Below are 22,190 nucleotides of genomic sequence, written 5' to 3' on the forward strand. Positions count from 1 at the left end.
TAGAAAGATCTTGTATAAGAAATACTTTCACAAATATCTGCAGCCCGATGGTATTCGGGAGCGAGAGAGCTGTTCCATTTTGTGCACATTGTGCAAAAATATTGATCGGCGGACGTGCAAAAGTTCACAGTGAAGAGTGAACTTGTGGAAGTCAATAAATAATTCAAACGCAAAAATGGATACATCCTGACTGGTCGTCGGAGGTTTTTTTCTTTGTAGATTTTTTAATATCTACTGTGAGTTTAATTATTTCTTCTGCTCTCATCTCAAATCCTATATTGGGTATGAATTATTAAGCCCTAAGAAGCAAAGTGTTGCGAGTAAAAATGTACTTGAGAAAAATCTTTAAATAAAAGCCAAATGGAGCATGAAAAATATTTTTGCCTGATGTTCTGCGGCTATCTAAAAGACTCGACTAACTCATTACGTACGTCTTGAAAAATTACAGCTATGTATCTAGATATTTGAAAGTCACGCCACCTTAAAAGGCATTTATCTTCTACCCTCTGGCTCTGAAGACTGTCAGTTTGACATGAAGTCCCCAGGATAAATAAAGACGGAGGTAACATCTGTGTTTATGGATCGCAGCAGGGAGGAGGGAGGACGACGAGGAGGAGACGAGGGGGGTGGGGGAGACTACAATGACTGCACTGACTGTTTATTTTTATCAGGGCATTAGCAGATTAGGCACTCAAACTAACAAGGTCATCAAACTCTGATGGCTGAGAGCAGCAGACCTCCGCTAAGCGGCTGACGGAAAGAGAGAACGGGAGCTTTGGTGCGTTATAGTGGGTTTCACTTCGCTCCCTCGACATCCCCTCCATCTGATTATTAGTGCTTTTTAATGATCTGAAGGGCACGGGGATATCATTTCTTTGGATTCCCCGCATAGCGGCTACGTTGTGCTGACACGCCGCTACACGTCCTCTGATTAAGCGAGCGTCTCGGGGAGCATTTCAATCTGCCTTTGTTGTCATGCCAAAGTGCATCTACTGAGTGGTTCCGAGCAGCTTTTAGATTGATTTGATAGTTGCTAACGGAGATTTATTTTCAGGTCATCCCTGTTTTGGCATGTTCAGAGCTTCTCACTTAACTCCCTGGATTACACTCAAGTCACCTCCAGACTATAATTATCGAGAAACAAGACATAAATGTGCTGCGTGGATCAGAAAATAAACTGCGGCGTTAACTCTCCCCACTGTTGGGACTAATAAAGGATTTTCTTATCTTATCCCGTGCTCTTCCAGTGACCCGCCGTTTCAACTTTATTTCCCCCTCTCCCACCTGCAAAAAGCGTGGATTTGTCATGAGGGTGCGAGCTGCAGCGTTTCGTTGCGCCCCGAGGTGGTTCAAAGGTCTAAAAGTCTGCCCGGGCTTTTTAGGAGACGTAGCGCTCTGTAATGGTCGCACATCACCGTCCATTAAGATAGACACGGCTCAATGGGAGCTCTGTGAGGCGGCCCAGCAGTCGAGGTCGATCCGAGTGGCAAGCCTGAGTTAAAGTAGCGGCAGTGAATGTGGCTCGAGCAGTATGTGCAGAACATGTGCACACACAGACACACACATACACACTCACACATCTCTACTCCCACAGCCACGGTCTTGACCTCTGCCCCCTTTATCACCTGCTTATCCATCCGAGCAGCTGAAACCTCTGCTGCATTTCTTGCCTATATTGGATTTTTGAAGCTCATAACCTGGTTCCCCTTGACAGTAACATAGGTAATATTCGTTGTTTTGTTCACGTTTAATTATTTACTGTTGGCCTTATTGCCAAATTCAACTTAATACATCATCCAATGTTGCACAAGTTTCCACACTGTGGCACCCGCATTGAAAGTGATACGTCTATGTTGTGCTAAGTATAACATTCATTGTTTTCTGTTTATTTTTGTCAGCCAATATAACTCAAAACAATGGAAAATAATAAGGCTTAATGCTTCTTTTCTTTTTTTTCTTCTTCTTGATGTTCCTTGATGTGTGGCGTTTGGATTGTCGTTCTAATGTTTGGGGAAAGCACCACCCACAGAAACCCGCGTCAACACAACGGAGAACATCTATTAATAGTTTGAGGTTAGGGGCTCTGGGGAAATCTCCCAGCCTGAATAACAACTTGTTTTCCTTGAATAATATGTGAGACTTGATAATATCTTTTGTCTCAGATGATAAGGTTAGTGTGTCTAGGAACATTTATTTTAGCTCGACTGCTTTAAGCTTTTGAATTTCGGGGTAAAGGTAGGTAGCCGGTGCTGGAGTTTTTTGGTCACAGCTGTCAACGTTATGATGAACGGTTCACCACACAGGGAACTACATTTCTTTCCAGCCTGATCTCAAAAGCCCCAGTCAAAGAATGAATCACTGGTATTTGAGTGGAAGTCTAGGTGGCTGAGCTGTTGACGACAGCGTCTGTTTGTTGTCAGGTTTCCCCTCGCCGTGAGATAAGGTTTATGACTATGGAGAAGGCTGGCGAGAGAGAAATCCTTGTCGGCTCAGCTTTGTTTTATCTGGTTTTTCTCGCTGGCGGCACCGCCTCTCCCTCCCTCCCAGTCGGACGCATGTGGGTGACCTTGACAAGAATGTGGTTTATTGTTGTAATAGATACTGTTGTTGTCAACTGACCTGTGGTCAGAGTGGGAGGATGAGCAATGGGTGAGGGGAAGGGAGAGATTCACCAAATGGAGCGTAGCAGAATCCACATCCAAACGGGAGGAAGTTCGCCACCCATTAACAGTGAAACCACAGATTAATCAATTTGTCTTAATCACACGATCCTGTTTGCAGATTATCAAACGTGAGGATTTTAAGCTTCCTTTGCACATGACTAGCTTGTTTTTTGTGGACGATTCGTGAGACAAAAAGACATTTGAAGATGGCACCTTGAGGGGAGGGAGCTTATAGCTCATTTTATGCTATTTTCTGACATTTTACAGACAATGAATAGGTTAATTAAAGAAATGACAAAAAATAAAAAATAAATGTCAGCTGCTATATTCTGCTGTATCCAATGTTGTACTCCACTTGTCTTAAATTGCGTTATCGTCTGTGTGCAAACATCGTGTTGCTGAACATCCAGTCGCTAACCACCAACTGTCAAAACCACAGACTATCTTCAGAGCCAACCAGGCAAGAAGGATAGTTTTGTTCCCGTTAATAAAGTAGAGCCACAGTACATGCAGACACTTCCTCAGGAAGGCTTTCAACATGTTTTTATCAGCCGTGAGCACAAAGGGACGTTCAGGTTGCCCTGGTTCTCCGTGGAGATCTTTTTAGTCCTCGTAATGCCTCACGCCCTGAGTGCTCTTCTCACCCAACCCCCACTCTGTCATCTAACAAACAATACCAGGCGTAGGCTCAAGTCAGCCGGCTGAGCCAGGGAGAGAGAGGAAGGAAAGGAATTGGGTTGACAAGGTCAAGCTTGAACCAAGACAAGAGGAAAGTGTACCAAGCCACCTGGTTAGTGTGTTAGTGTGTGTGTGAGAGAGTAAGCCAGTCAGGCACCCATCTTATCTGCCAGATACTCTGAGATAAGCAGGTGCGAATTATGTCGACTTTTCTCCGCAAGAAAGTTCGGTAATATTAGAGAATTGCCACAATCAAGCAAGGAAAGGTCGGCGACTTTTCATTCGGTGCCACCACAACGTTGATATCTGTGGTTTCGAGTCGCATACGATTGAATTAATCACCGTAAAATGTCGGTATTCACGTCCCCCTGAGGATGAGATTGTGACAACAAAGTGCTCATCAGCAAATGTGGTGGCGTGCCAACACACTGAAGGAGCCTTCTAATTGCGAGGATGTTAGCATTAAGAAACACTTTACCGGAGTGCATCTGCACAGCGTTGCTAGCGCGGCTGTGGTCCTGTTTGAATACGTGAAATGTGAATGTTCAAATTAAAACGGGTTGTTAAGTTCCTCTTTAATACTCAGTCAATTTTATAATACCCTGGAAAGGGCATTTATGGCTTCTTGATTTCTCTCCACAACTTGGGTTTTATTTTAATTGCTGAAATCTGGGGACATGGCGACTTTGCCAACAGCAATGCAGCGACTACAAGCGTTCAAACAGCCAGAGAGGTTATTAACAAACCCCTAGTTTTACCAAATACTGGTCCAGTTCCACTTCTGCAGTTTCATAGTTGTAGTAAAAGGAGAGGATTTTTTTTTTCACTCCTTTTTTTTTCCCTCCCGTATGTGACTTTTCTTAAGCAGGCAAATTAGGCCACTGCTTCATAAGTGAGCAAATTGGTAAGCTCCACTTATCTTGGCTCAGTCCTCTACCCCGCGGTCCCTTGTGCCTTCTGTCTTTTTATATCACTTTTACTTCCCATCATGTTGCTGGGAGCTGCAAGAGCAGACTCTTGACTAATGTATGTCGGCCTTTCATCGGGAAATGTCTCCACAGGTAAAAACCCCTTCGCGTCGTCTCAAGAGGTTCCTCTCCGACGAAGCTTTGTGTACTTTTTTTTTTGCCATCAGTATAATCAACCGCCGTTGAATAGTAGCTCTGATGAATGTGTCGCCCCTAAAAAGATATTAAATTTGATTACCACTGAAATTTACAGCAAATGCGGAAGCGTTACCCGTCTTTCTAACCGTTAAGCTGTAATTCACAGCTGTTGCCAAGAGCCCGCGAGATGAAAGTTTACTCGGTGCGGCATGCGAAGCTGTTGCTCATACAGACGTTTTTCATGTTTATGTCTCGACTTTCACAGCTCTGCATCCGACCGTGGAGGCTCTGTTTCGTCATAAAAACACGAGCTGTGCCGTAAAGTGCCAAAATGTGTCCAAATTTCCTGGAGCCATTTAGAAAATTACATGTTGTGTGAAGGTTGAAGTGAGTTTTTTCTTCTTTTTTTTTAATGGCTTTTAAGTTAAATACAAATGTGTTTTACAGTATTTTCATACTTCATTCTCACTCCAAGGTCTGCTTTATGAAATTGTGTCATTTATGTGCCCGTAATGTTAACAGTCATATGGCGAACAGCAGAAATGTTCCCAGACAATAACTGTTTACAGTTGTAGCCCGGCTCACTCATTGCGTCGCCAAAGAGATTGTGGGTCACGGGTGACCAACTTCATCACAGCTTAGTTTCCTCTCGGTAATATCTATGTGAGGCCGCGCTTTCCTGAAAGCACAATTAGCGGCTAAAACTGAGAAGAGTTGCCTAGGAACAGAGTGTCTTTTACCAGCTGGTGGGCTACAATAGATGTCAGGTGTTTTCTCTTTCAGTTTCTGTGATTACTCCGAGCTTCAAAGGGAGCGAGTGTGGTTTCAGTAAAGGAATTAGGCCAGTGTTCCCTGTTTGAAAGGGAGCGGGTAGGCTTTCACGTCTTGAATCCAGCCACTTTATGTCTCTTTTTTTTCTCTTCTTCTCCCGGCTGATGTAAGCAGTCAAATTAAATGAGGCTTGCGCATTTGTTTTCAATTGTGGCTTAATGCTAATAACCATGATACTTCAATAACACGGCTCACTTGGAAAGCTGATTGTCTGCTGATCAGACTCCACGCTGCTGTTGTCGGAGCTGGTTAGAATTTGAATGCGGCTTTCCTTAAAAAATCTCTGCGAAACGAAAGCGAGAGCGTCTCGAGCTTCTGCACTGTGACGCAGTCCCCAGTGAGTTGAGACATTTGAGCGCCGTGTGCAGTTACAAGAGGGATTTAAATCCTTTGCATTTCTGTTGTGTAGCTAAAAAAGTGGGCGGGGCTTAGAATGTTGTCAGAAAGTGTTTTCTGAAGAGAAGATGATTGAAATGTGCTTAGAGTTGTTTTTTTATTATTAGTTATGTGGATTTAACAACGTAGTACAGATATCCCCACATTATTCCTGTGGTGGCCGAATAAAAGGGCTCGGGGTCCTTTTTTTTTTCTCCAAACGTTTCTTAACTGGCTGTCATTTGGAGCTGAAAGAGGCACCGACCGGAGCCGGCAAGAAGTGTAATCTCCACCGACCTTTGACCTCACTAACTCGGCAAAGATGTCCACAGGGTTTGCCCCGGGTGTCAAAAAGAATTACATAATTGAAGCGGGACCACAGAACTCAGCCGACTAATAGCACTTCAGCAAGGAGTCCTTTTTACCAAATAATGGCCCCTTGTGTCAGGAAGAATTACGTTTTCTCTCTTCAAGGCAGATGTTTCTCTCTTTTGATGTTGGAAATGGTGTTGAACTCCCCATGCTTCATCACACTGGAGTATCTATACTGTTCAACGGCTAAACAATCAACAGGGGCCAATTTAGATTAATTAGTCTTCTCTGACTTTGCTACAACTCTATCAAACCCATGACCCATTTCCAGACCTTTTCTGTTTGACAACATTCAGAATGGCATAATAATTTATATCAGTCAGATAAATGGGCAACCCTTTACTTTCAGTGCCCTATTTACTATAATAAGTTATTGTATTTATAGAGCACATTTCACAAACAAAGAGGTCACAAAGTGCTGTACAGATTAAAAAAACAGTAAAAAACACATTAAAAGATGGAGCAGCAAAAATAAAAACAGATAAAAGCAGGTCGTAGGTATTTAAACAAACGCCAGCATGAACAGGTAAGTCTTTGGTTGTTTTTTTAAAAGACATCACTGAATCAGCAAACCGAATTTATACAGGTAAAGTGTGCCAAAGCTTAAAGCGAGTGTGTGGGACCGACAGAAGATTTGACTGTTGGACCTGAGGTTGCGGGCTGTTGTATAAGGGCAAAGTACTTCAGCCACACAGGAAGCATTTTGAAGCTGTGAAGTTGTATTTAATGGTATATAGCAAAGCACATAAGTGTTTATTAAGGTATTTGTCATCAACGTTCCCTCCTCTTGTGGACATTTTGAGGCTGGTATACGAACAGATAATGCATGGCAATATAGTAAAAGCCACTATTTTGTACAGTACATGATCCTCAATAAAACAAGATCGACCCATAAAGCGCTCTCTTCTGATAAAGAGAGAGACTGAGATGATAAGTCCACATCTGCGGGTTAATCCAAATGACCCAGTGTGTGTTATCGGACTTGACCTCAGGATTCTATTTCAAAGTCGGGTTAAACGCAGGTCTAGATTTTGGTCTGAAATGGTAAACTCAGACTTCTATCGAGCGTAGTTATCCCTCCTAATTTTATTGCCGTTCAAACTGCATTTCAATCGAGAAAGAAGGCGCACAAATTCAGCATGTAAAGGAGAAAGTGCTTATCATGCTTTTTTTTTAAAAATGTTATTTATAGCTACTAAAGCAGCAAAAGTACCAGAAAGAAATGTGATTTAATGGTTTAGCGGTGATGTGTATTGAATTGCTCTCGCAGACATAATTCTGTGTGACTTGTAACAGCAGTCTCATATGAAAGGGTAAAACCATGACCATGAACAGATTTATGATCCCGTGTCAAACATGAGGTTTGTGCGTGAAAGATCTGTTGTCGAGAATGAACGCTGGAGAAGATAATATCTGTATTATACACATCACAGGGCGAGCCGTGGTTAAACAAAAACAGTCCGGCGATTTACTCTCGGTTTATCAATGTCAAATGATCCACGATGACAATCGGGTGTTGGCTCCTTTTAAACGTCCTTTTGTTTGCATCCTTTCTTTTCACTCCCCAGTATTTGTATGATTGGGTACACTTGTTTTCGTGAACAACAAAAGGTATTGCAAACAAATCATCCAGGTAATTTCTTGTGACATTTACGGTTCTATTAATTTAATAGCAAGTAGGGTGGTAGAGAAATAATGTGTGTGTGTGTGTGTGTGTGTGCTTTCACAATGTGATAATCTTGCAAGTTGCGATGACTGTTCAAAACAACAGCAGCTATACATTATGCAGCATTATTTGGTCAACTGTATTCCAACTCCCCAGTACAGACAAGACAGGTGTCTCCGTATGACACTGCAGAGTAATCCCTTCGTAATCCTCGCCCGAGCTCACTGCTCAGTTTCTTAATCCCAACTCTAATAAACAAGTTAAAGCCGAAGTTAATGTGTCCAGAAAAAGGGTGCAGCAAGTGCCTTGTCTGCCACGGGTGAGTTATTGTGTGATCACTGGAAACCCAGGCTGAGTTCACCCCCTGTCAGCGCTGTGAGGTATGCTTGCAGATTCATAGGATTTTTGTCCGTCAGTTAAACATTATTCTGGCTTGTGTGGCTTTTTCTCAAGCAGTCAGCATGGGGTTTCAGTTAAGAAAAGGTTTGCGTGACACTGAGGCATTGTGTGGTTTTGGGGGAGATTTCAAAATCCGTTTGTAAAGTCTTGCGAGGAGGGAAGGAATCATGGAATTTGGCATCGGCTGAGCATCGAGTTGAGCTTTGTGTAATTTGACAAGTTGTGTAGTTCAGTCGCATGTGGGTTTGTTTTCCCGGGGGAGAGAGAGAGAAAAAAACCCCGGACAAGACGTCAGGCATTTCCCTGTGTGGGTTCACATTCTGCAGTCCCAGAGTGAAAGTCCTTTTGTTCACTCGTCCATTGATTGGATTTGGAAATAGAGCGCCACTGTTCATGCACATTGTACACTGGTCCCATATCCGCCGTGATCCTATTCTAATTCACTTGTACCTTTTGTACATATTGGAGACTGGTTCTTTTATTGAGAGACAGTTGGACTTGACTCTCCTATCTTCTTTTGCTTGCTCGGTACCAGGATCTATGTGGAAGAGATGAAGTCGAAGCACATCAAGGAAAAGGTTACACTCGATCTGAAAATGTAACACATGGCTGTGAAATTCATCAAGATGATTTAATTCCTAGAAAGTGTATCGACTTCTGTAATATTGGATGGGCTTCTTCTGGGAATCGCCAGTGTTCAGTATTTGCATAACAAATAAATGAAAGGCTTTTCTTGGAAACCTGGTGAATCCTTGAACTTGATTCTTTTCTCTAATTTATCCAAATGTGATTAGCCTCCTGTCATTTTAAATCCGGGTTTTTGCTACTCATCGCAAACATATTTTGTAACAAAAAGGACTGGCTGTAGGGTCGTTTATTGTGCCTAGGTGTTAATAGAGTAGTCAATGGACATAAAAATGAAGGGCTCAATCATTTGTAAAGCCTAAAGCCTTCAGCTTCTCTCTATTTTGTCATTGTAAACTGAATAAAGACCTTTTCATTATTGTTCTGCTCGGGCAACAGCTTTGGTCCACGTTTCCTTCGTGTCAGCTTTAACATGCATTACAACAAGAAATGCAAAGGCCCATTCAGAATACTAATGTTGAGTCTCAAATAATCTATCTAATATTGGACTGTTGGTTGGACAATACCTCTCCAACTAACAGTCTTTCTTAATCAAGAAAATGTGATGCAGATTCATTGTGAAATTAATAGTTATTTGCAGGATTGGCTACGGTCACTCTTTCGCTAATCGCCTGCATGTGTAGAAGAAAATACTAACGACTAAATCGGAGAGAGTCGAGGCTGGCTTGCGAGCGGTTACTTGGGCCTCACCCCAAGTTGTCTCCAGATGAGTCGCCAACACATAAGGTATCAATCAAAGAAGCTCCTGTCCCCATTTTGTTGTTTGCTGTGGAAATCTGGAAGTCGTCGGTTGAAATTTTTTTAAGCAAAAAACAAGCTGGCAAACAGATGTAGGCTCTTACCCCGACGGTAGATCAACCAAGTAGACAAACCTCGACGTGAGTTTATTGATGAGCATGGGCCCGCTACCACCAGCCAAAAGAAAGAAGAAGGAAATTGACAATGTGAATCTAATAACACGAGCTTACTGCCCAACCCAACAATTTAATTAGGGAAAGGTTATTTCCAGGCCGCCATTAAGTCGCCTTAGTCGAGTCAATTTCCAGGAGGCTCCGCATGAACCTGTGGGCACCTTTCACCGTTGGCTGTCACTCCGAGGGCGGGTTCATTGTGTGGTCATGTCTGCGGCGCTCTGCGTCTCCATAAGGCCCAGGAACAGTGTGCGGTGACAGCTCGGGTGATTACCTGTCCTGTCTCATTCACTCAGCCGGCCTGCAGCTTGGCCACATCATGCATCAGAAAGTGGCACATGGTGATTACGTTGTCGTTAGGGCCTCGCTCCCAGTCGCTCTCTGCACACGTTAATCTGCTCGTCCTCTGAGCACCGGGCCTATCCGTGCTCATTTGCTGTAAACCGTGAAATATGAGGCTTCTGTGATGACAAGTCTTGAGCTAATATTAAATTTCATCAGGGGACTAATGTTTGGTTTTTCGAAGCACTCGGTTCATCACGGATTCACATTCTTTGCTCGGTGATTGATCTGAAATGAGTCATGCGGCGTAACTCGTGGCAGTATTGCGCTCAAATACTTTGATTTATAGATCACGACGAATCACACTATCAATCTCAAATAATCTAGTTAATTCAAATTGCATTAAAAACATGTCTTCACTGTGAGAAATGTAGTTAGAAGCATCTGTTTTTAAAAATACATATCGAATGGAGAAGCTGTATTTTTTTTAAAAAAGGTAACATTTAAATGCTTATCATTCTCACACAGTTTATGCATTTATTCTGTAGGTTTCAAACCAAGCCTTCGCTTTCGTTGCAAAGTGTGACTCATCATTGCGATCCTTACAAAACCCCAAAAGACTGGATGAATGCCGAGCAAAAAGCAGAAACAGTAGACTTCTACATCTAGTCTAAATGTAGTAACGGAGCATCCTCGTGATGCTTGTAGGCTCTTCTAAATGCAGCTGTAAAACAAGTACAATTGTGGCCAAATGTCAGTAGTTTCATAAGTTTTTGGTCGATGGACTAGTCGAAAGTAGGATTCCTCATCTGGGAACCATGTATGAAAAGTAAACCATGAAACTGTACCAACATTTTCACCCCCACATTGATCAGGACTGAGCAGTAACTCTGATCAATGCTGCGATAAATAGTTTGAATTCTCTACATCGTGCTCGGTCAGGAACAGGAAGGAGTAAGTAGATTCAAACTATTTAAAGGGGGCGCCCCAGACTCGTGATCCAATGCATGTCCTTTATTATTTTCTCTTCTTAAGTCTAATTGGATCCAGCATTGGCAGCGTATGCCCGAGCACTGAGCGGTTTACACCCAATTAATAAATGTGTGGCGTTAGCTGCAGCGTGGCATTCCTCCTGCAGTTCAGTGCTAATGATTTGGAGCGCTTTATTGTCTACTGCCTTGAATGAGGAGCACTAAGCCTGGTGTCACTGCGGCCCTTAAATCACCATTAGTCTTCCTCTGCCCGTCTCTTTTCCGCCTACACACTTCTCTTCCTCCGGTCGTCTCTGGTGTGCTCCCCCCTGTCCCTCCCTCCCTTCCTGTCCTTTTCATTTTCGTTGTTCCACGTCGGCCCACCGTCTCTTCATTGCTGTCACAGTGTGTCAGAACAGGTGGAATCAATTACTGACCCTCAGCAGCCTGCTCCCTCGCCACGACTAGCTCTTTACTGGAGGGAATTAATGAGCGATCGGCCCGTGAGATGATTTGGTGTCACGGGTCTCGCTCGGCGGTGTGCGAGGGAGGAAAGCCGGGGAGAGAGAGAGGGGGGGACGGGACTGTTCGACCAATCCTGCATGACTAATTCTGTCCTTTCACAATGGCAGTCAAAGCAGTTCACATGTCCCTCCCTGTCTCTCCCCTGCCTCCTAATCACCTCTACGGTTGAGGAAAGACACAGAAGTGTATTACATCGCTAAGTGCTGCATCACTCTTGCTCTGATTAAGATTGCTTTAAGGGTCAGCGGCGTACGAGGATGACTTCCTTGACTTCCACTGGCCGCATCTTCCCACACGTGCCCTCTATGTGTCCGTAGAGTGGTTCTGAAGTGTCTCATGTGCTCTCTCTCTTTTTCTCTCTCTCTCAAACCCCCACTTCCCTCTTCACAGATGGAATCTCCTGTCTCCACGCCAGCTCCTCCCCCCCTCCACCTCCTGGCCACAGTAGGCAACAGTGAGATTTCCTCGCCGTGTGAGCAGATAATGGTGCGCACACGCTCGGTGGCCGTGAACACATCCGACGTGGCCCTGGCTACCGAACCCGAGTGCTTGGGGCCCTGCGAGCCCGGTACGAGTGTCAATCTCGAAGGCATCGTGTGGCAGGAAACTGAAGACGGTAAGTGGAGCGGTTTAACATGCCGTTTAGTGGAACAAATGAGTCCTGAATTGTCTCGGGGGGGAAAAAAAGCTACAAATATCTGGGTTAGTTTTTTATTTACATAGCCAGTGTGGTTGCACGAAGACGTCAAAGAGGTATTGGTTTTTCAGGGCTTTAGTGAAGCCTCTGTCGTCTAAAGAAATAATCATCTTGCTGTCATTATCGTACATATTTGGCCTTCTAAAATGTAATTGGATATGCCCTGACTGCCTTGGGAGCTGGTGGTGGTACTAATGCGTGCTTTAACAGCCCACATGCTGCATAGTAATGCCAACAAGAATAGTAGTTGGCAGGCAGTTCTTAGGTGGCCTTGATTTGGGTTGTTTTTTTTTTTTTTGCTCGGGAGTACGCAGACGGGAGTTTGTTGCACAGAGATATCTGCTCTCAGCAACAACATGCCTCATAACACAAAGCACTTATTTTTGCAAGGCTGCCATTTGGGACTGTAGTTGGCTCCTTTCCTGCAGTGCAGTCCGAGTGAAATCGCAGACTCTCAGCTCCCCCCACACCCCTCCCCCCTTACCCTCTTTGATCGAAGCCACATTCAGCTTATTTAATTTTAAGATGTATCACAGGCACTATCAGGTTCTGCCGGGTCTGAAAAAACGCCCCTCGTCTTCTGTCGTGCATGTGAAATAATGCAAACACCTAATCTTCAAAGCAGCTCGGGCTCAGTCTCTCTGCGGGCATGCTGAGTACAAATCGCCCACACATCCACAGTGCTGCTTGTTGGTTCACTTGGAGGAACCGAACTGAAAAAAGGTCCATGCCTCATCAACATTCCCAAAGCACAGTCCCTGCTATTGAGTGGCTTTTTCCCCCCATCGCCCTCGCTCTCACCCACTCTCTCCCTTTTTTCTCTTTTTCCCCCTGATTTTTGCTCCGGCCCTGAGCCGTGTCAGATTCACCCCTGTTCTCCTCTCCATTGCAACCTTTTTTTTCTGTTACCAAGCACCCAGCCAGTCACCCCTTGACTCTGTTTCTAAGCAAACTGGGAAAGAACGAGTGCAAGGCAGGGGGCCTGGGATGGGGGGAGGGAGGGAGGGAGGAGTGGGGGGGGAGACAGACAAGGCTACTTCTGTTGGTGACACAAACATGGCCAAGAGCCAACACCAGTACTATGTTTGTGCTCCCTCATTCTCTGCCTCCCACAGAGTGATTGACCCTCCCCCCTCGCCCTGCCCCCTTCCCTTTCCGCGTCCAAGTCTGTCCTTTGCCTGCACTCACTCTTTCAAAGCTGCTATTTTGGCTGAAAGAGGTAGTGGTTTGGCCTGATGGGGCTGTGTTTTCTTCTGATTCTACTCTATCCGGCTCAGTGGGGTGGAGGCTGGTGGGAGCTTTTGAGTGGTTTTAAAGTGGAATGGTGGGGAGGTAAGGGGGGGGAAGGGTAGGCACTCTGCAGGTGTAGTGCACAGGTTGTTACGGCCATCAGAGCTGTTGAGACGAGTAGGGTTTCCAGAAGCTAACCCACTCCCCTCTCTTTGAAGTTTTTTTTAAAAAATTTTATCGCATACAAAAAAAAAACTATCGGGTCATAACAGTCGGGGTAGAAAACATGTGATGAAGGGATATATTTGAGACCTGGAACTATCAAGTGTCCCTCAGTTGTCTGGTATGCGTTTGTCGTGTCGAGATGCACGACGTGGCTCTTTGTTTGAAGACACTGCAGCTTTTTCCTTGCTGACAAAATCAGCTTCAGCTTCATTTTTCACATAAATCAGTTGTAGCTGAATTGTGTGCTGTTCCTGAATCCTTAACATATATGTAATTGTCAGTTGTAGCTGTCATCAAGCTGTCATCGTATTACATTTTGCACAGTACAACACAAAGATGTGTGTTCATTCTACGTCGTTCTGACGGCACGAGTCCCCCCAGCAGCCCACGGGCCAGTTTTTTAAACGAAAGAGGACCAGATGCTGCTGACTTCAAACTGCACTGCCATGCTGCTGTTTTTCTTCCGAAGAGACCCATGAAAGCAGACGTCTCTTATTGTGGTGCAACTCGGCAAATGAGAACCAAATGAGGGAATCAAGCAAATTCAGGCAGAGTACCGGGGAAGAGCAACAAACACAGGGGCCGCAAAGAAACGGCAGAGGCATCCTGATTAGCAGCGAGGTTGAGCGGTCCCCCCACTTCTCTGCATGACAAGTCTCATACAGAGCTGTTTAGGCATGCACTGTGTGTGTGCGCTCGTTTCATTTAGCATGCCAACCAACAGCTGCTTCATCACCTCCGCCTCTCGGCCTTGTGGGAGTAAATGAACAACAGGCTCCCAGTAATTGTCTGTGCCTCACCCCGGCTCACCGACTGCCAGAGAAAGAAACGGATGAGGAGGAAGCAGGCGACGCCTAACAAAATGCAATCACAGGAGCCGCCGCACCTTTTGGTCAGAGCCGACAAGACTCTTGTCTGATGAGGCGGAATCCATTTTTTTTCTTCATCCTGTGTAATTTGAGCACAGACGTGACAGCCTCACCCCCGCCCCCACCCTTTTATTAGCGTAATCTGGATAATAGATAGACTGTATGAGGACTGCTGAAGTATTAATCACAAAACTTTCAAGTTGATGTGTTTCGTCCTGTGTTAGAGGAATAAATGGATAATATGAGGCGAAGGAAAGTGAATCTGTGTCATTCAAGTCAGTCTGGGGACGAGTGAAGCGTAGACGGGAGGAAGGGGGGAGGGGGGACGTGGTATTTTAAGGCCCCGGCATTGACACAAATCCCCTTCCGCACAGACGAGGCAGTGGCAGCTCCCAGGGTCGTGTCGGCAGAGCGATTGGCCAACCCCTCCCAGGCTTAGCATGCTGATACCTCCAAATGTCATCTCTAAAATGCTGGGGAAGTTTATTGCTCTTGAAACGCATCCCAGAATGCCTTGGCTCCTGCTCCAGGGCAGAGGGAACACAGAGGGGGCCCCTTTGGCCTCACACTGCAGCTCCATGCCAGTAAGCTCACCCCACCCCCAACGCCCGACCCTCCAGTACACAGCAGGCTACTCCCCAAGCAGCTTCCACGGCTTCCTAAGCTCCCTAATAGAAAAATAAAACAGGCTGTTTGTCATAAATGTTTGTCTGTTGGATTATTTATGCATTACATCATTGCAACATTGCAAGCGTTGGCTTTGGAAAAAAGCGGTTTGGCCTCTGATTAGAACAGAGGTCAGTCTGAAACGGATATCCCTGTACAAACATTTGAGAGATGTGATTCTTTTTTAATGCTATATTTCTTCAACCCTGTCAGGGGAGTTGAGAAAGGGAATATTGTATGAAAAGAGCACTTGGCTCTGTAGCTCACTTGCCAGCTATGCCTCCTTGCTCTTTTGAAGACCACCTGTCAGTGGCCTCATTGAAATGTTTTTACAAAGGCGAGCGGTGGCTGCTCTGTGTGAACGCGCTATAGAAGCCGTCCTTGAAATAAGAGGGAGCATTCCCGGCAAGCCTGTCGCCCTCTGCCCGGGCCAATGAGCGAGAAGAAGACGGAGTGAGTAACAAAGTTCTGTGAGCGGCGGCGGACATATTGAGAAGAAAGGAACAAAAGTGATACGCCTCCCTTTTTCTGTGTCCCACACTGTAGACATTTTTTTTCTGCCAGTTGCTCAGCCATGTTTACTTTCCGACCCAGACATCTTTACCCGCATCAGCGTTCACTTCACCATGCAAGAGTGGAAGTGGCCAATTTCCAGGTGGGGGGGAAGGAACACTCCCATGCTGTAAAAGTGTTCCTAAATATGTGCTTGAAATACTCGGCGAGGCACGCAAGATATAGATGACTCTCATTCTTTGAGGGAGGAGACTTGTCTTGTTAGTCCCAAGTTTAGTCCCCGGGTGGTGTTACAAAGATGGCGGCTCTGTGAACCCAAATCTCTTTTCAGAGGGACTTGGTTCCTCTTCATGTTGGCCCGGCAACTGCATTTCTTCAAGCACTCAAATGGTCTTGAAACGTAAATCATATGCCTCGAGGAACTGTAGCCTTTGCCAGTGGTTGTCATAAGATATCATGTTTGCTATATACACGTCAACGAGAGCTTGAGTAATGCGCCTTTGGCAGACCCGTCTCTTAATCTGAGCACCATCTCCTATAAGGAAAAACACCACGGGGTTTGTTTTGACAAAAGGGGATTATATCTTTACCCAGATGGCATTTGAGGAAACGGCTTTTTTTTTCTTCTTTTTTTTCTTTTTTTTTACAGTAATGAATGCATGTAAAATTGGTGGAGATGTTCCATGCATGGCTGCTGTTTTGTGGTCCACTCCCCGAGTTAAGCGTAAACATGTACTGATTTCTCTTTTTTGGTGGAGGGAGAATTGCTGCATGGGGCTGATAATGCTGCGGCGATGTGGACGGCATACTAATGCTCCCTTCCTCTGCCTCTCAGTGGTTTGAGAGAATTGACCTTCTCACAGGCTGTTATTCTTGTCAGTGAGAGTGACTTTGCACTTTTACCTCTCGTGAACCAGAATGTAGCCTGGACTTTACAGATAGGGCTCGCATGAGCGCAATATAATTCAAAAATATAAGCGTCAACCTTACCGTCGGTGGAAAACCTAAACTTACCAAGATCTGGGCTTTTTTTTCTTATTTCTTGTTTATCAATATTTCATTTTTCTTTGGAATACTTTAAAAGGTGTAGTATGGTACAGCTAAGAACATATATAATATATTATCTATTCATCTGCCACTTATTTACTTTGTTTTTTTTAGATTAATGGAATAACCATTTGTCGGAAAATTGTTGAAAACCCGCAATCACAATTTCACCTTCCCTGCCTTCACTATGCGTGTAGCCAGCTGAATCCAATTCAGTTCATTTTGCATCGCCCCAAAATTACAAATTTGCTTCGGAGGGCTTTACAATCTGCACACATAGACATCCCTGTCCTGAGACCTCGCATCGGATCTGGAAGAACTACCTCCCCCCCGACCCCCCCCAAAAAATTGAAGAAAAAAAAACCCTTTCACACGGAAAATAGGAAGAAACCTTCAGAAGAGCAACAGAGCAGGATCTCCCTCCCCGGGTGGACAGAAGCAATAGATGTCATGTGACCAGAATGAACAACATAACAGTTACAGCACATTCGATAAATATGACAGAAATTATTCATATATTGAGTCGTAGGCATGGACCACGATCCAGATAACCACAGTCCATGTCAGCAGGAGGACTAAACGCGCTCCCAATAAAGGGCGAAGGCAACAGTTGGCCTTTCTTTTACTGAAAGCAACAACAAAAAAAAGAAGAACCTAATTGATGATGGGGATTACAAAGCAGACAAAGATGGAGTACCATGATAAATGCCGTCACCTACAGATACACTGCCGCGGGAGCCTGCCAGCTGTGGTTGCTATAGCAACAGCATGTTCATCGAAAAAAAAAAAAAAACTAGCTGCTGGCGACCAAAAGATGTGTTTTAGTCCAACGAGTCCAAATGCAGCAAATCATTTGGCGACTTTGAAGGAAGCTGGAATTAGCAAAGCTATGTGCATCTCCACCTGGAAAAATGACTTGATACGGTAATTTAATCAAAAATAAAAAATAGCCGGCGATTTCATTCATCTTAATCTTATTTACGTCAGCCGATCAGCCGTTTATTTCCACACTGTTATACACACACACACACACACGCTAAACCTTCCACATTTCACGGTGTCGGCATCTCCTGCGCTCAAAGTGACTCTTGTAAATCACGCTACGTTTCTCTCTGCTTAGGATTTTAAGATAAGGTCAGTTTTAGGACTTTGTATTCTGACTCTGACGTAACCGGACAAGCTCGGCTTCATTTTATGTACCGCGCGTGCAGCGGCAATCTTAAAATGGACCGTTGGAAACATGCTCAGACAGTTGAACGCTCAAACGCTTCATTTATCGACGTTATAGTTATTGCTCGTGGCAGCACCCGGCTATCTTTTATCTTCTCTCCGTAACAAATACTGACACTTTTTTTCCCCCCCTCATTGTTCTCACTTTCCTGTCGACAAGTAACTTTGATTTGAGTGGTTGTGCGTTTAGTGCAGAGAAAATGAGGATAAGAAAAGAGCTGTTTTTCTAGGAGCATACAAAGAAAAAGAAGAAAAAATAATCTGTCAATAATTACTAACTGTGTAGAAGATGTGATAATTCCAAGTGCTGGTAATTGTTCACACAATTGTTCACTCAAGACTTTACTTGTTTTAATCAGGCACATTTAAAGACGTCTTTTTTAATTTGATGTTCCCGAGAACAGTCGTATAATGTCACTCCCAATCATTACACAGAAGTGGGCTCCCATTTTTAAAAGATAACAAAGGCGTTTTTGACAAAGTCAGTCAGTGAAAATGCCATTAACCCCACTGGATTCCTGTCGAGTCGGAGCAGAGCAGAGGTCAGCCAGTGAACCCGTGGCCATCGGCAGCAGAGGGCCCGATATTCTGGCCCCATTGCAACCTAATAAAATGTGTTAAGGAGGGAGGGGGTTGGGGCCAGAGGGGGGCAGTCACCCATGCGGCAGACAAACCTACTCCTGACTTAATTTGTCCCCTAACATTGCCCTCTTGTTCAAGTAATCCCATACAAGTGCGCGGCGGAGTTCAGTGCTGCCATTTGTTGTTCGACGGCATTGAAAGGAAATGAGTGGTGAAATTACAGGCCAATTCCTCGCAGTAATGTGGGCTTCACTCAGCTGTCATGAGTGACCCTAATAAGGCTGACACAAAAGGGAGGGTGGGTAGGTAGGGGAGGGGGAGCTGGGTTCGCTCCAAATGAGTCGTTTCTTCCCCAGAAGCAAAAACGCAGCAAGTAAAAGAGGGACAAACATGGATATGTAACTTCCCCGCATGTAAACAAATGATCATTCATGGAAAGTCATTTCGGTTCCTTGTGTAATTTGCTTTCTGCCACAGGGAAATTTGTTTGGGTTGCTTTGTCGAGGGCTTTTCTATGTTTAGACAGACTTGCCGTTGACATCTTTGTCCCAACAGCTTGGAAATTATTCCTCGGATGAAAGTGAGCAGATAAATTTAAATGGCTTTCAGTTTTTAGTATTGAGACCTAATCTTTGTTGCATACCCTTGAGCACATTTTTATTAAATTGCCAAGGAACTCTATGATTTCACAACCTCCAGTCAAAGAGACATTCTTTAGTAGTTCGTTAAATACAATGTGTTGTTAGTTATGTGAACTGTTTTCAGTAAACTAGTGCCGTTATTAATTATTTTGAACAGGGTTCCTCGCCTGAAAGCGTCCCGTTTTTTAACCACTCCCTTGTGTTTCCTTTTCCAACCGATGGATTCAATCAACATATTAATTATTGTGAGATAAGTCGGAATCAAGAATTTAATGATTAAACGTTTGTGAATTATTAAAAAGATTGTTTTGATAACAAAACTACTACATTTGTGCGCACGGTGGAAGTGATGGTTATACTCCACTTCACTTTGCTCCGAAATATTTATCTCCAGAACAGATACCATTAAAAGTCAAGTAGAAATGACAGTATTGCAACAGTGAAATAAAAAATGTATTTCTACTATTTGAAATAAACACAACCTGATTATTCTAGAGTTAAGTAATGTGGACGTGAACGCGAGCAGTGAAAACCCTTTTAACTGATCCCTGAGACGAGGAATATGAAACGATAACTCAGTGTGACGTTTTTAGTTTCAGTAAGCTAAACAGTGTACACACTCTGAAAGCCTTTAACAACATGCAGTTAGCTTGTCACCGTAAAACACAACTTAATTAAACATGAAGTGCGGCAAGATTTTGAGTCGGAAAGCATTTCTTGTTGTTTTCTTTTCGGTCCATTCTCATTTGAGTTGAGATGTGTTGCCGTTTCTTTGACAGTCCTTCAGATGCTTAACGTTCAAGGAACTCCTTTTTATTAGCATTCACAGAAAGTATTGCAGAGATCTGAGGTGACCTAGAAGCCAGGACCACTCTGACCGATTACAAAGCTCCTTGGACTCAACATGGGAGAGTAGCCAGAAGGATGCCACTTTTAGAAAAGGGAAAAACAAACGCATGGACAGATTCTACAAAAGAAATTTCCAGTTTGAAGTAAACACATTTACGAAGTTGAAATTGAGTTATCGTCTTTTTTTGTAGCATACAGTGCATCCGGAAAGTATTCACAGAGCTTCACTTTTTCCACATTTTATGTTACAGCCTTATACCAAAATGGATTAAATTGTTTTTGTTCCTCAACATTCTACACACAACACCCCATAATGACAAAGTGGAAAAGGTTTTGGTGAAATTTTTGCAAATCTATTAAAAATAAATGAAAATATAACGTGTACATAAGAATTCACAGTCAATACTTTGTTGAAGCAACTTTGGCAGAAAAAATACAGCCTCAAGTCTTCTTAAGTATGATGCTACGAGCTTGGCAAACCTATTTCTGGGCAGTTTCTCCCTTTCTTCTTTGCAGAACCTCTCAAGTTCCATCAGGTTTAATTGGGAGCGTCGGGGCACAGCCATTTTCAGATCTCTCCAGAGATTTTCAATCGGGTTCAAGTCGTGGCTCTTGCTGGGCCACTCAAGGACATTCACAGAGTTGTCCCGAAGCCACTCCTTTGTTGTCTTGGCCGTGTGCTTTGCGTCGTTGTCCTGTTGGAAGATGAACCGTCGCCCCAGTCTGAAGTCCAGAGCGCTCTGGAGCAATTTTTCTTTAAGGATGTCGCTGTGCATTGCTGCATTCATCTTTCCCTCAGTCCTGACTAGTCTCCCAGTTCCTCCCGCTGAAAAACATCCCCACAGCATGATGCTGCCACCACCATGCTTCACTGTAGGGGTGGTATTGGTCAGGTGATGAGCAGTGCCTGATTTCCTCCAGACATGATGCTTGGCATTCAATTTTTGTTTCATCAGACCAGAGAAGTTTGTTTCTCATGGTCTGAGAGACCGTCAGGTGCTTTTTACCAAGGAGTGACTTCCGTCTGGCCACTCTACCAAACAGGCCTGCTTGGTGGAGGGCTGCAGAGATGGTTGTCCTTCTGGAAGGTTCTCCTCTCTTCATAGAGCAACGCTGGAGCTCTGTCAGAGTGACCATCGGGTTCCTGGCCACCTCCAAGACTAAAGCCCTTCTCCCCCGATCACTCAGTTTGGCTGGGCGGCCAACTCTAGGAGGAGTCTTTGTCGAAATAGTTTGTTCAAACAATAGTTTAATAGTTAAAGGGTGCTTAATGATTGTTTTTTTTGCCAATGATGCGGCGGCAAGAACAACCTCTGAGTCGGTGAAGTGAAGCCAACGGGGCGACTAATCTTTTTATTGTCTTACAACTTAAAAGCTTTCACAGATGTTGTTTTCAGTTAATGACAGTTAAAAGTAACCGTTTGGTTGCCAAAAAATGCCTTATTATCTGTTATAATTAACGACACCGTCTTGTGTCACTTCTAGTTGAAAAAAGCCAAGATAGCCACGGCCAAAATGCCAAACTCGAGACTTTAAAACAGCCGTTCACAAACCAGCGGGGGACGTCAGATAGACGATGTCCACTCTTTACATACAGTCCATGCACATGAAGACAAACCCCTAAAATGAGTTGTAGTTAAGGAAAATACAGGGAACTTCCTTCAGAGAACCCGATACAGAGATTCATGTTCCAACGGGAAAGTGATCCGTATCAAGCAGCCAAATACACCAGGGGATTTCTTTAACACAAGATTGTGAAAGTCCTTGAAATCTGAACCAAAGGTCAGACCTTAGTTCATGTAAAAGAAAACCTTTGCAGTGGCTTGAAGATGGTTTTTGAGATACAACTCATTCAGCTTCACTAGGCGTGAGTAAATCTGTGAGGGGATAACAAAAAAAAGCCTGTCTCTCTCCAAAGGTGGGAGAGAAAAAAAACAGGGTGGTTAAAATGTTTTCGTTCTTTAGGAAAGCGAATAAGGGCATTTAACTGTTTGAACTGTTTTATTTTTACTTGTAGTACTGGCAACAGAAAAACAAATTCCATTCGTTCTCATTCGTTGTCACAGCTACTCAAGAGAGGAGACAGTCTGATGCTAATTTAAAATCATTAAAGACCTTTAAGAACTCATGGTAAACCCCCAAGCCAGAGAAAGCAGGGAGGACTATATCCTGTGCATCATGAAAGACTACTCATTCATCTGCCCTGCCTTGATTTAC

At 44.1% G+C, this 22,190-nt stretch overlaps 1 protein-coding gene across 3 annotated transcripts in view; it reads left to right on the forward strand.

The window, feature by feature from the left end:
- The window catches only part of znf609b (zinc finger protein 609b), a 70,781-nt gene that overhangs the window by 35,249 nt on the left and 13,342 nt on the right, over positions 1-22,190 (forward strand). For all 3 annotated transcript variants that reach the window (XM_068571264.1, XM_068571281.1, XM_068571272.1), the window contains exon 3: positions 11,815-12,040. In XM_068571264.1, coding sequence (XP_068427365.1) covers positions 11,815-12,040 — 226 coding nt within the window. The remainder of the gene's footprint in view (positions 1-11,814; positions 12,041-22,190) is intronic.

Source organism: Clinocottus analis, unplaced genomic scaffold (genome assembly GCF_023055335.1).
Source record: "Clinocottus analis isolate CAN_PGR_092001 unplaced genomic scaffold, fCliAna1.0.p SCAF_1, whole genome shotgun sequence".
In the NCBI taxonomy this organism is placed as follows: Eukaryota; Metazoa; Chordata; class Actinopteri; order Perciformes; family Cottidae; genus Clinocottus; species Clinocottus analis.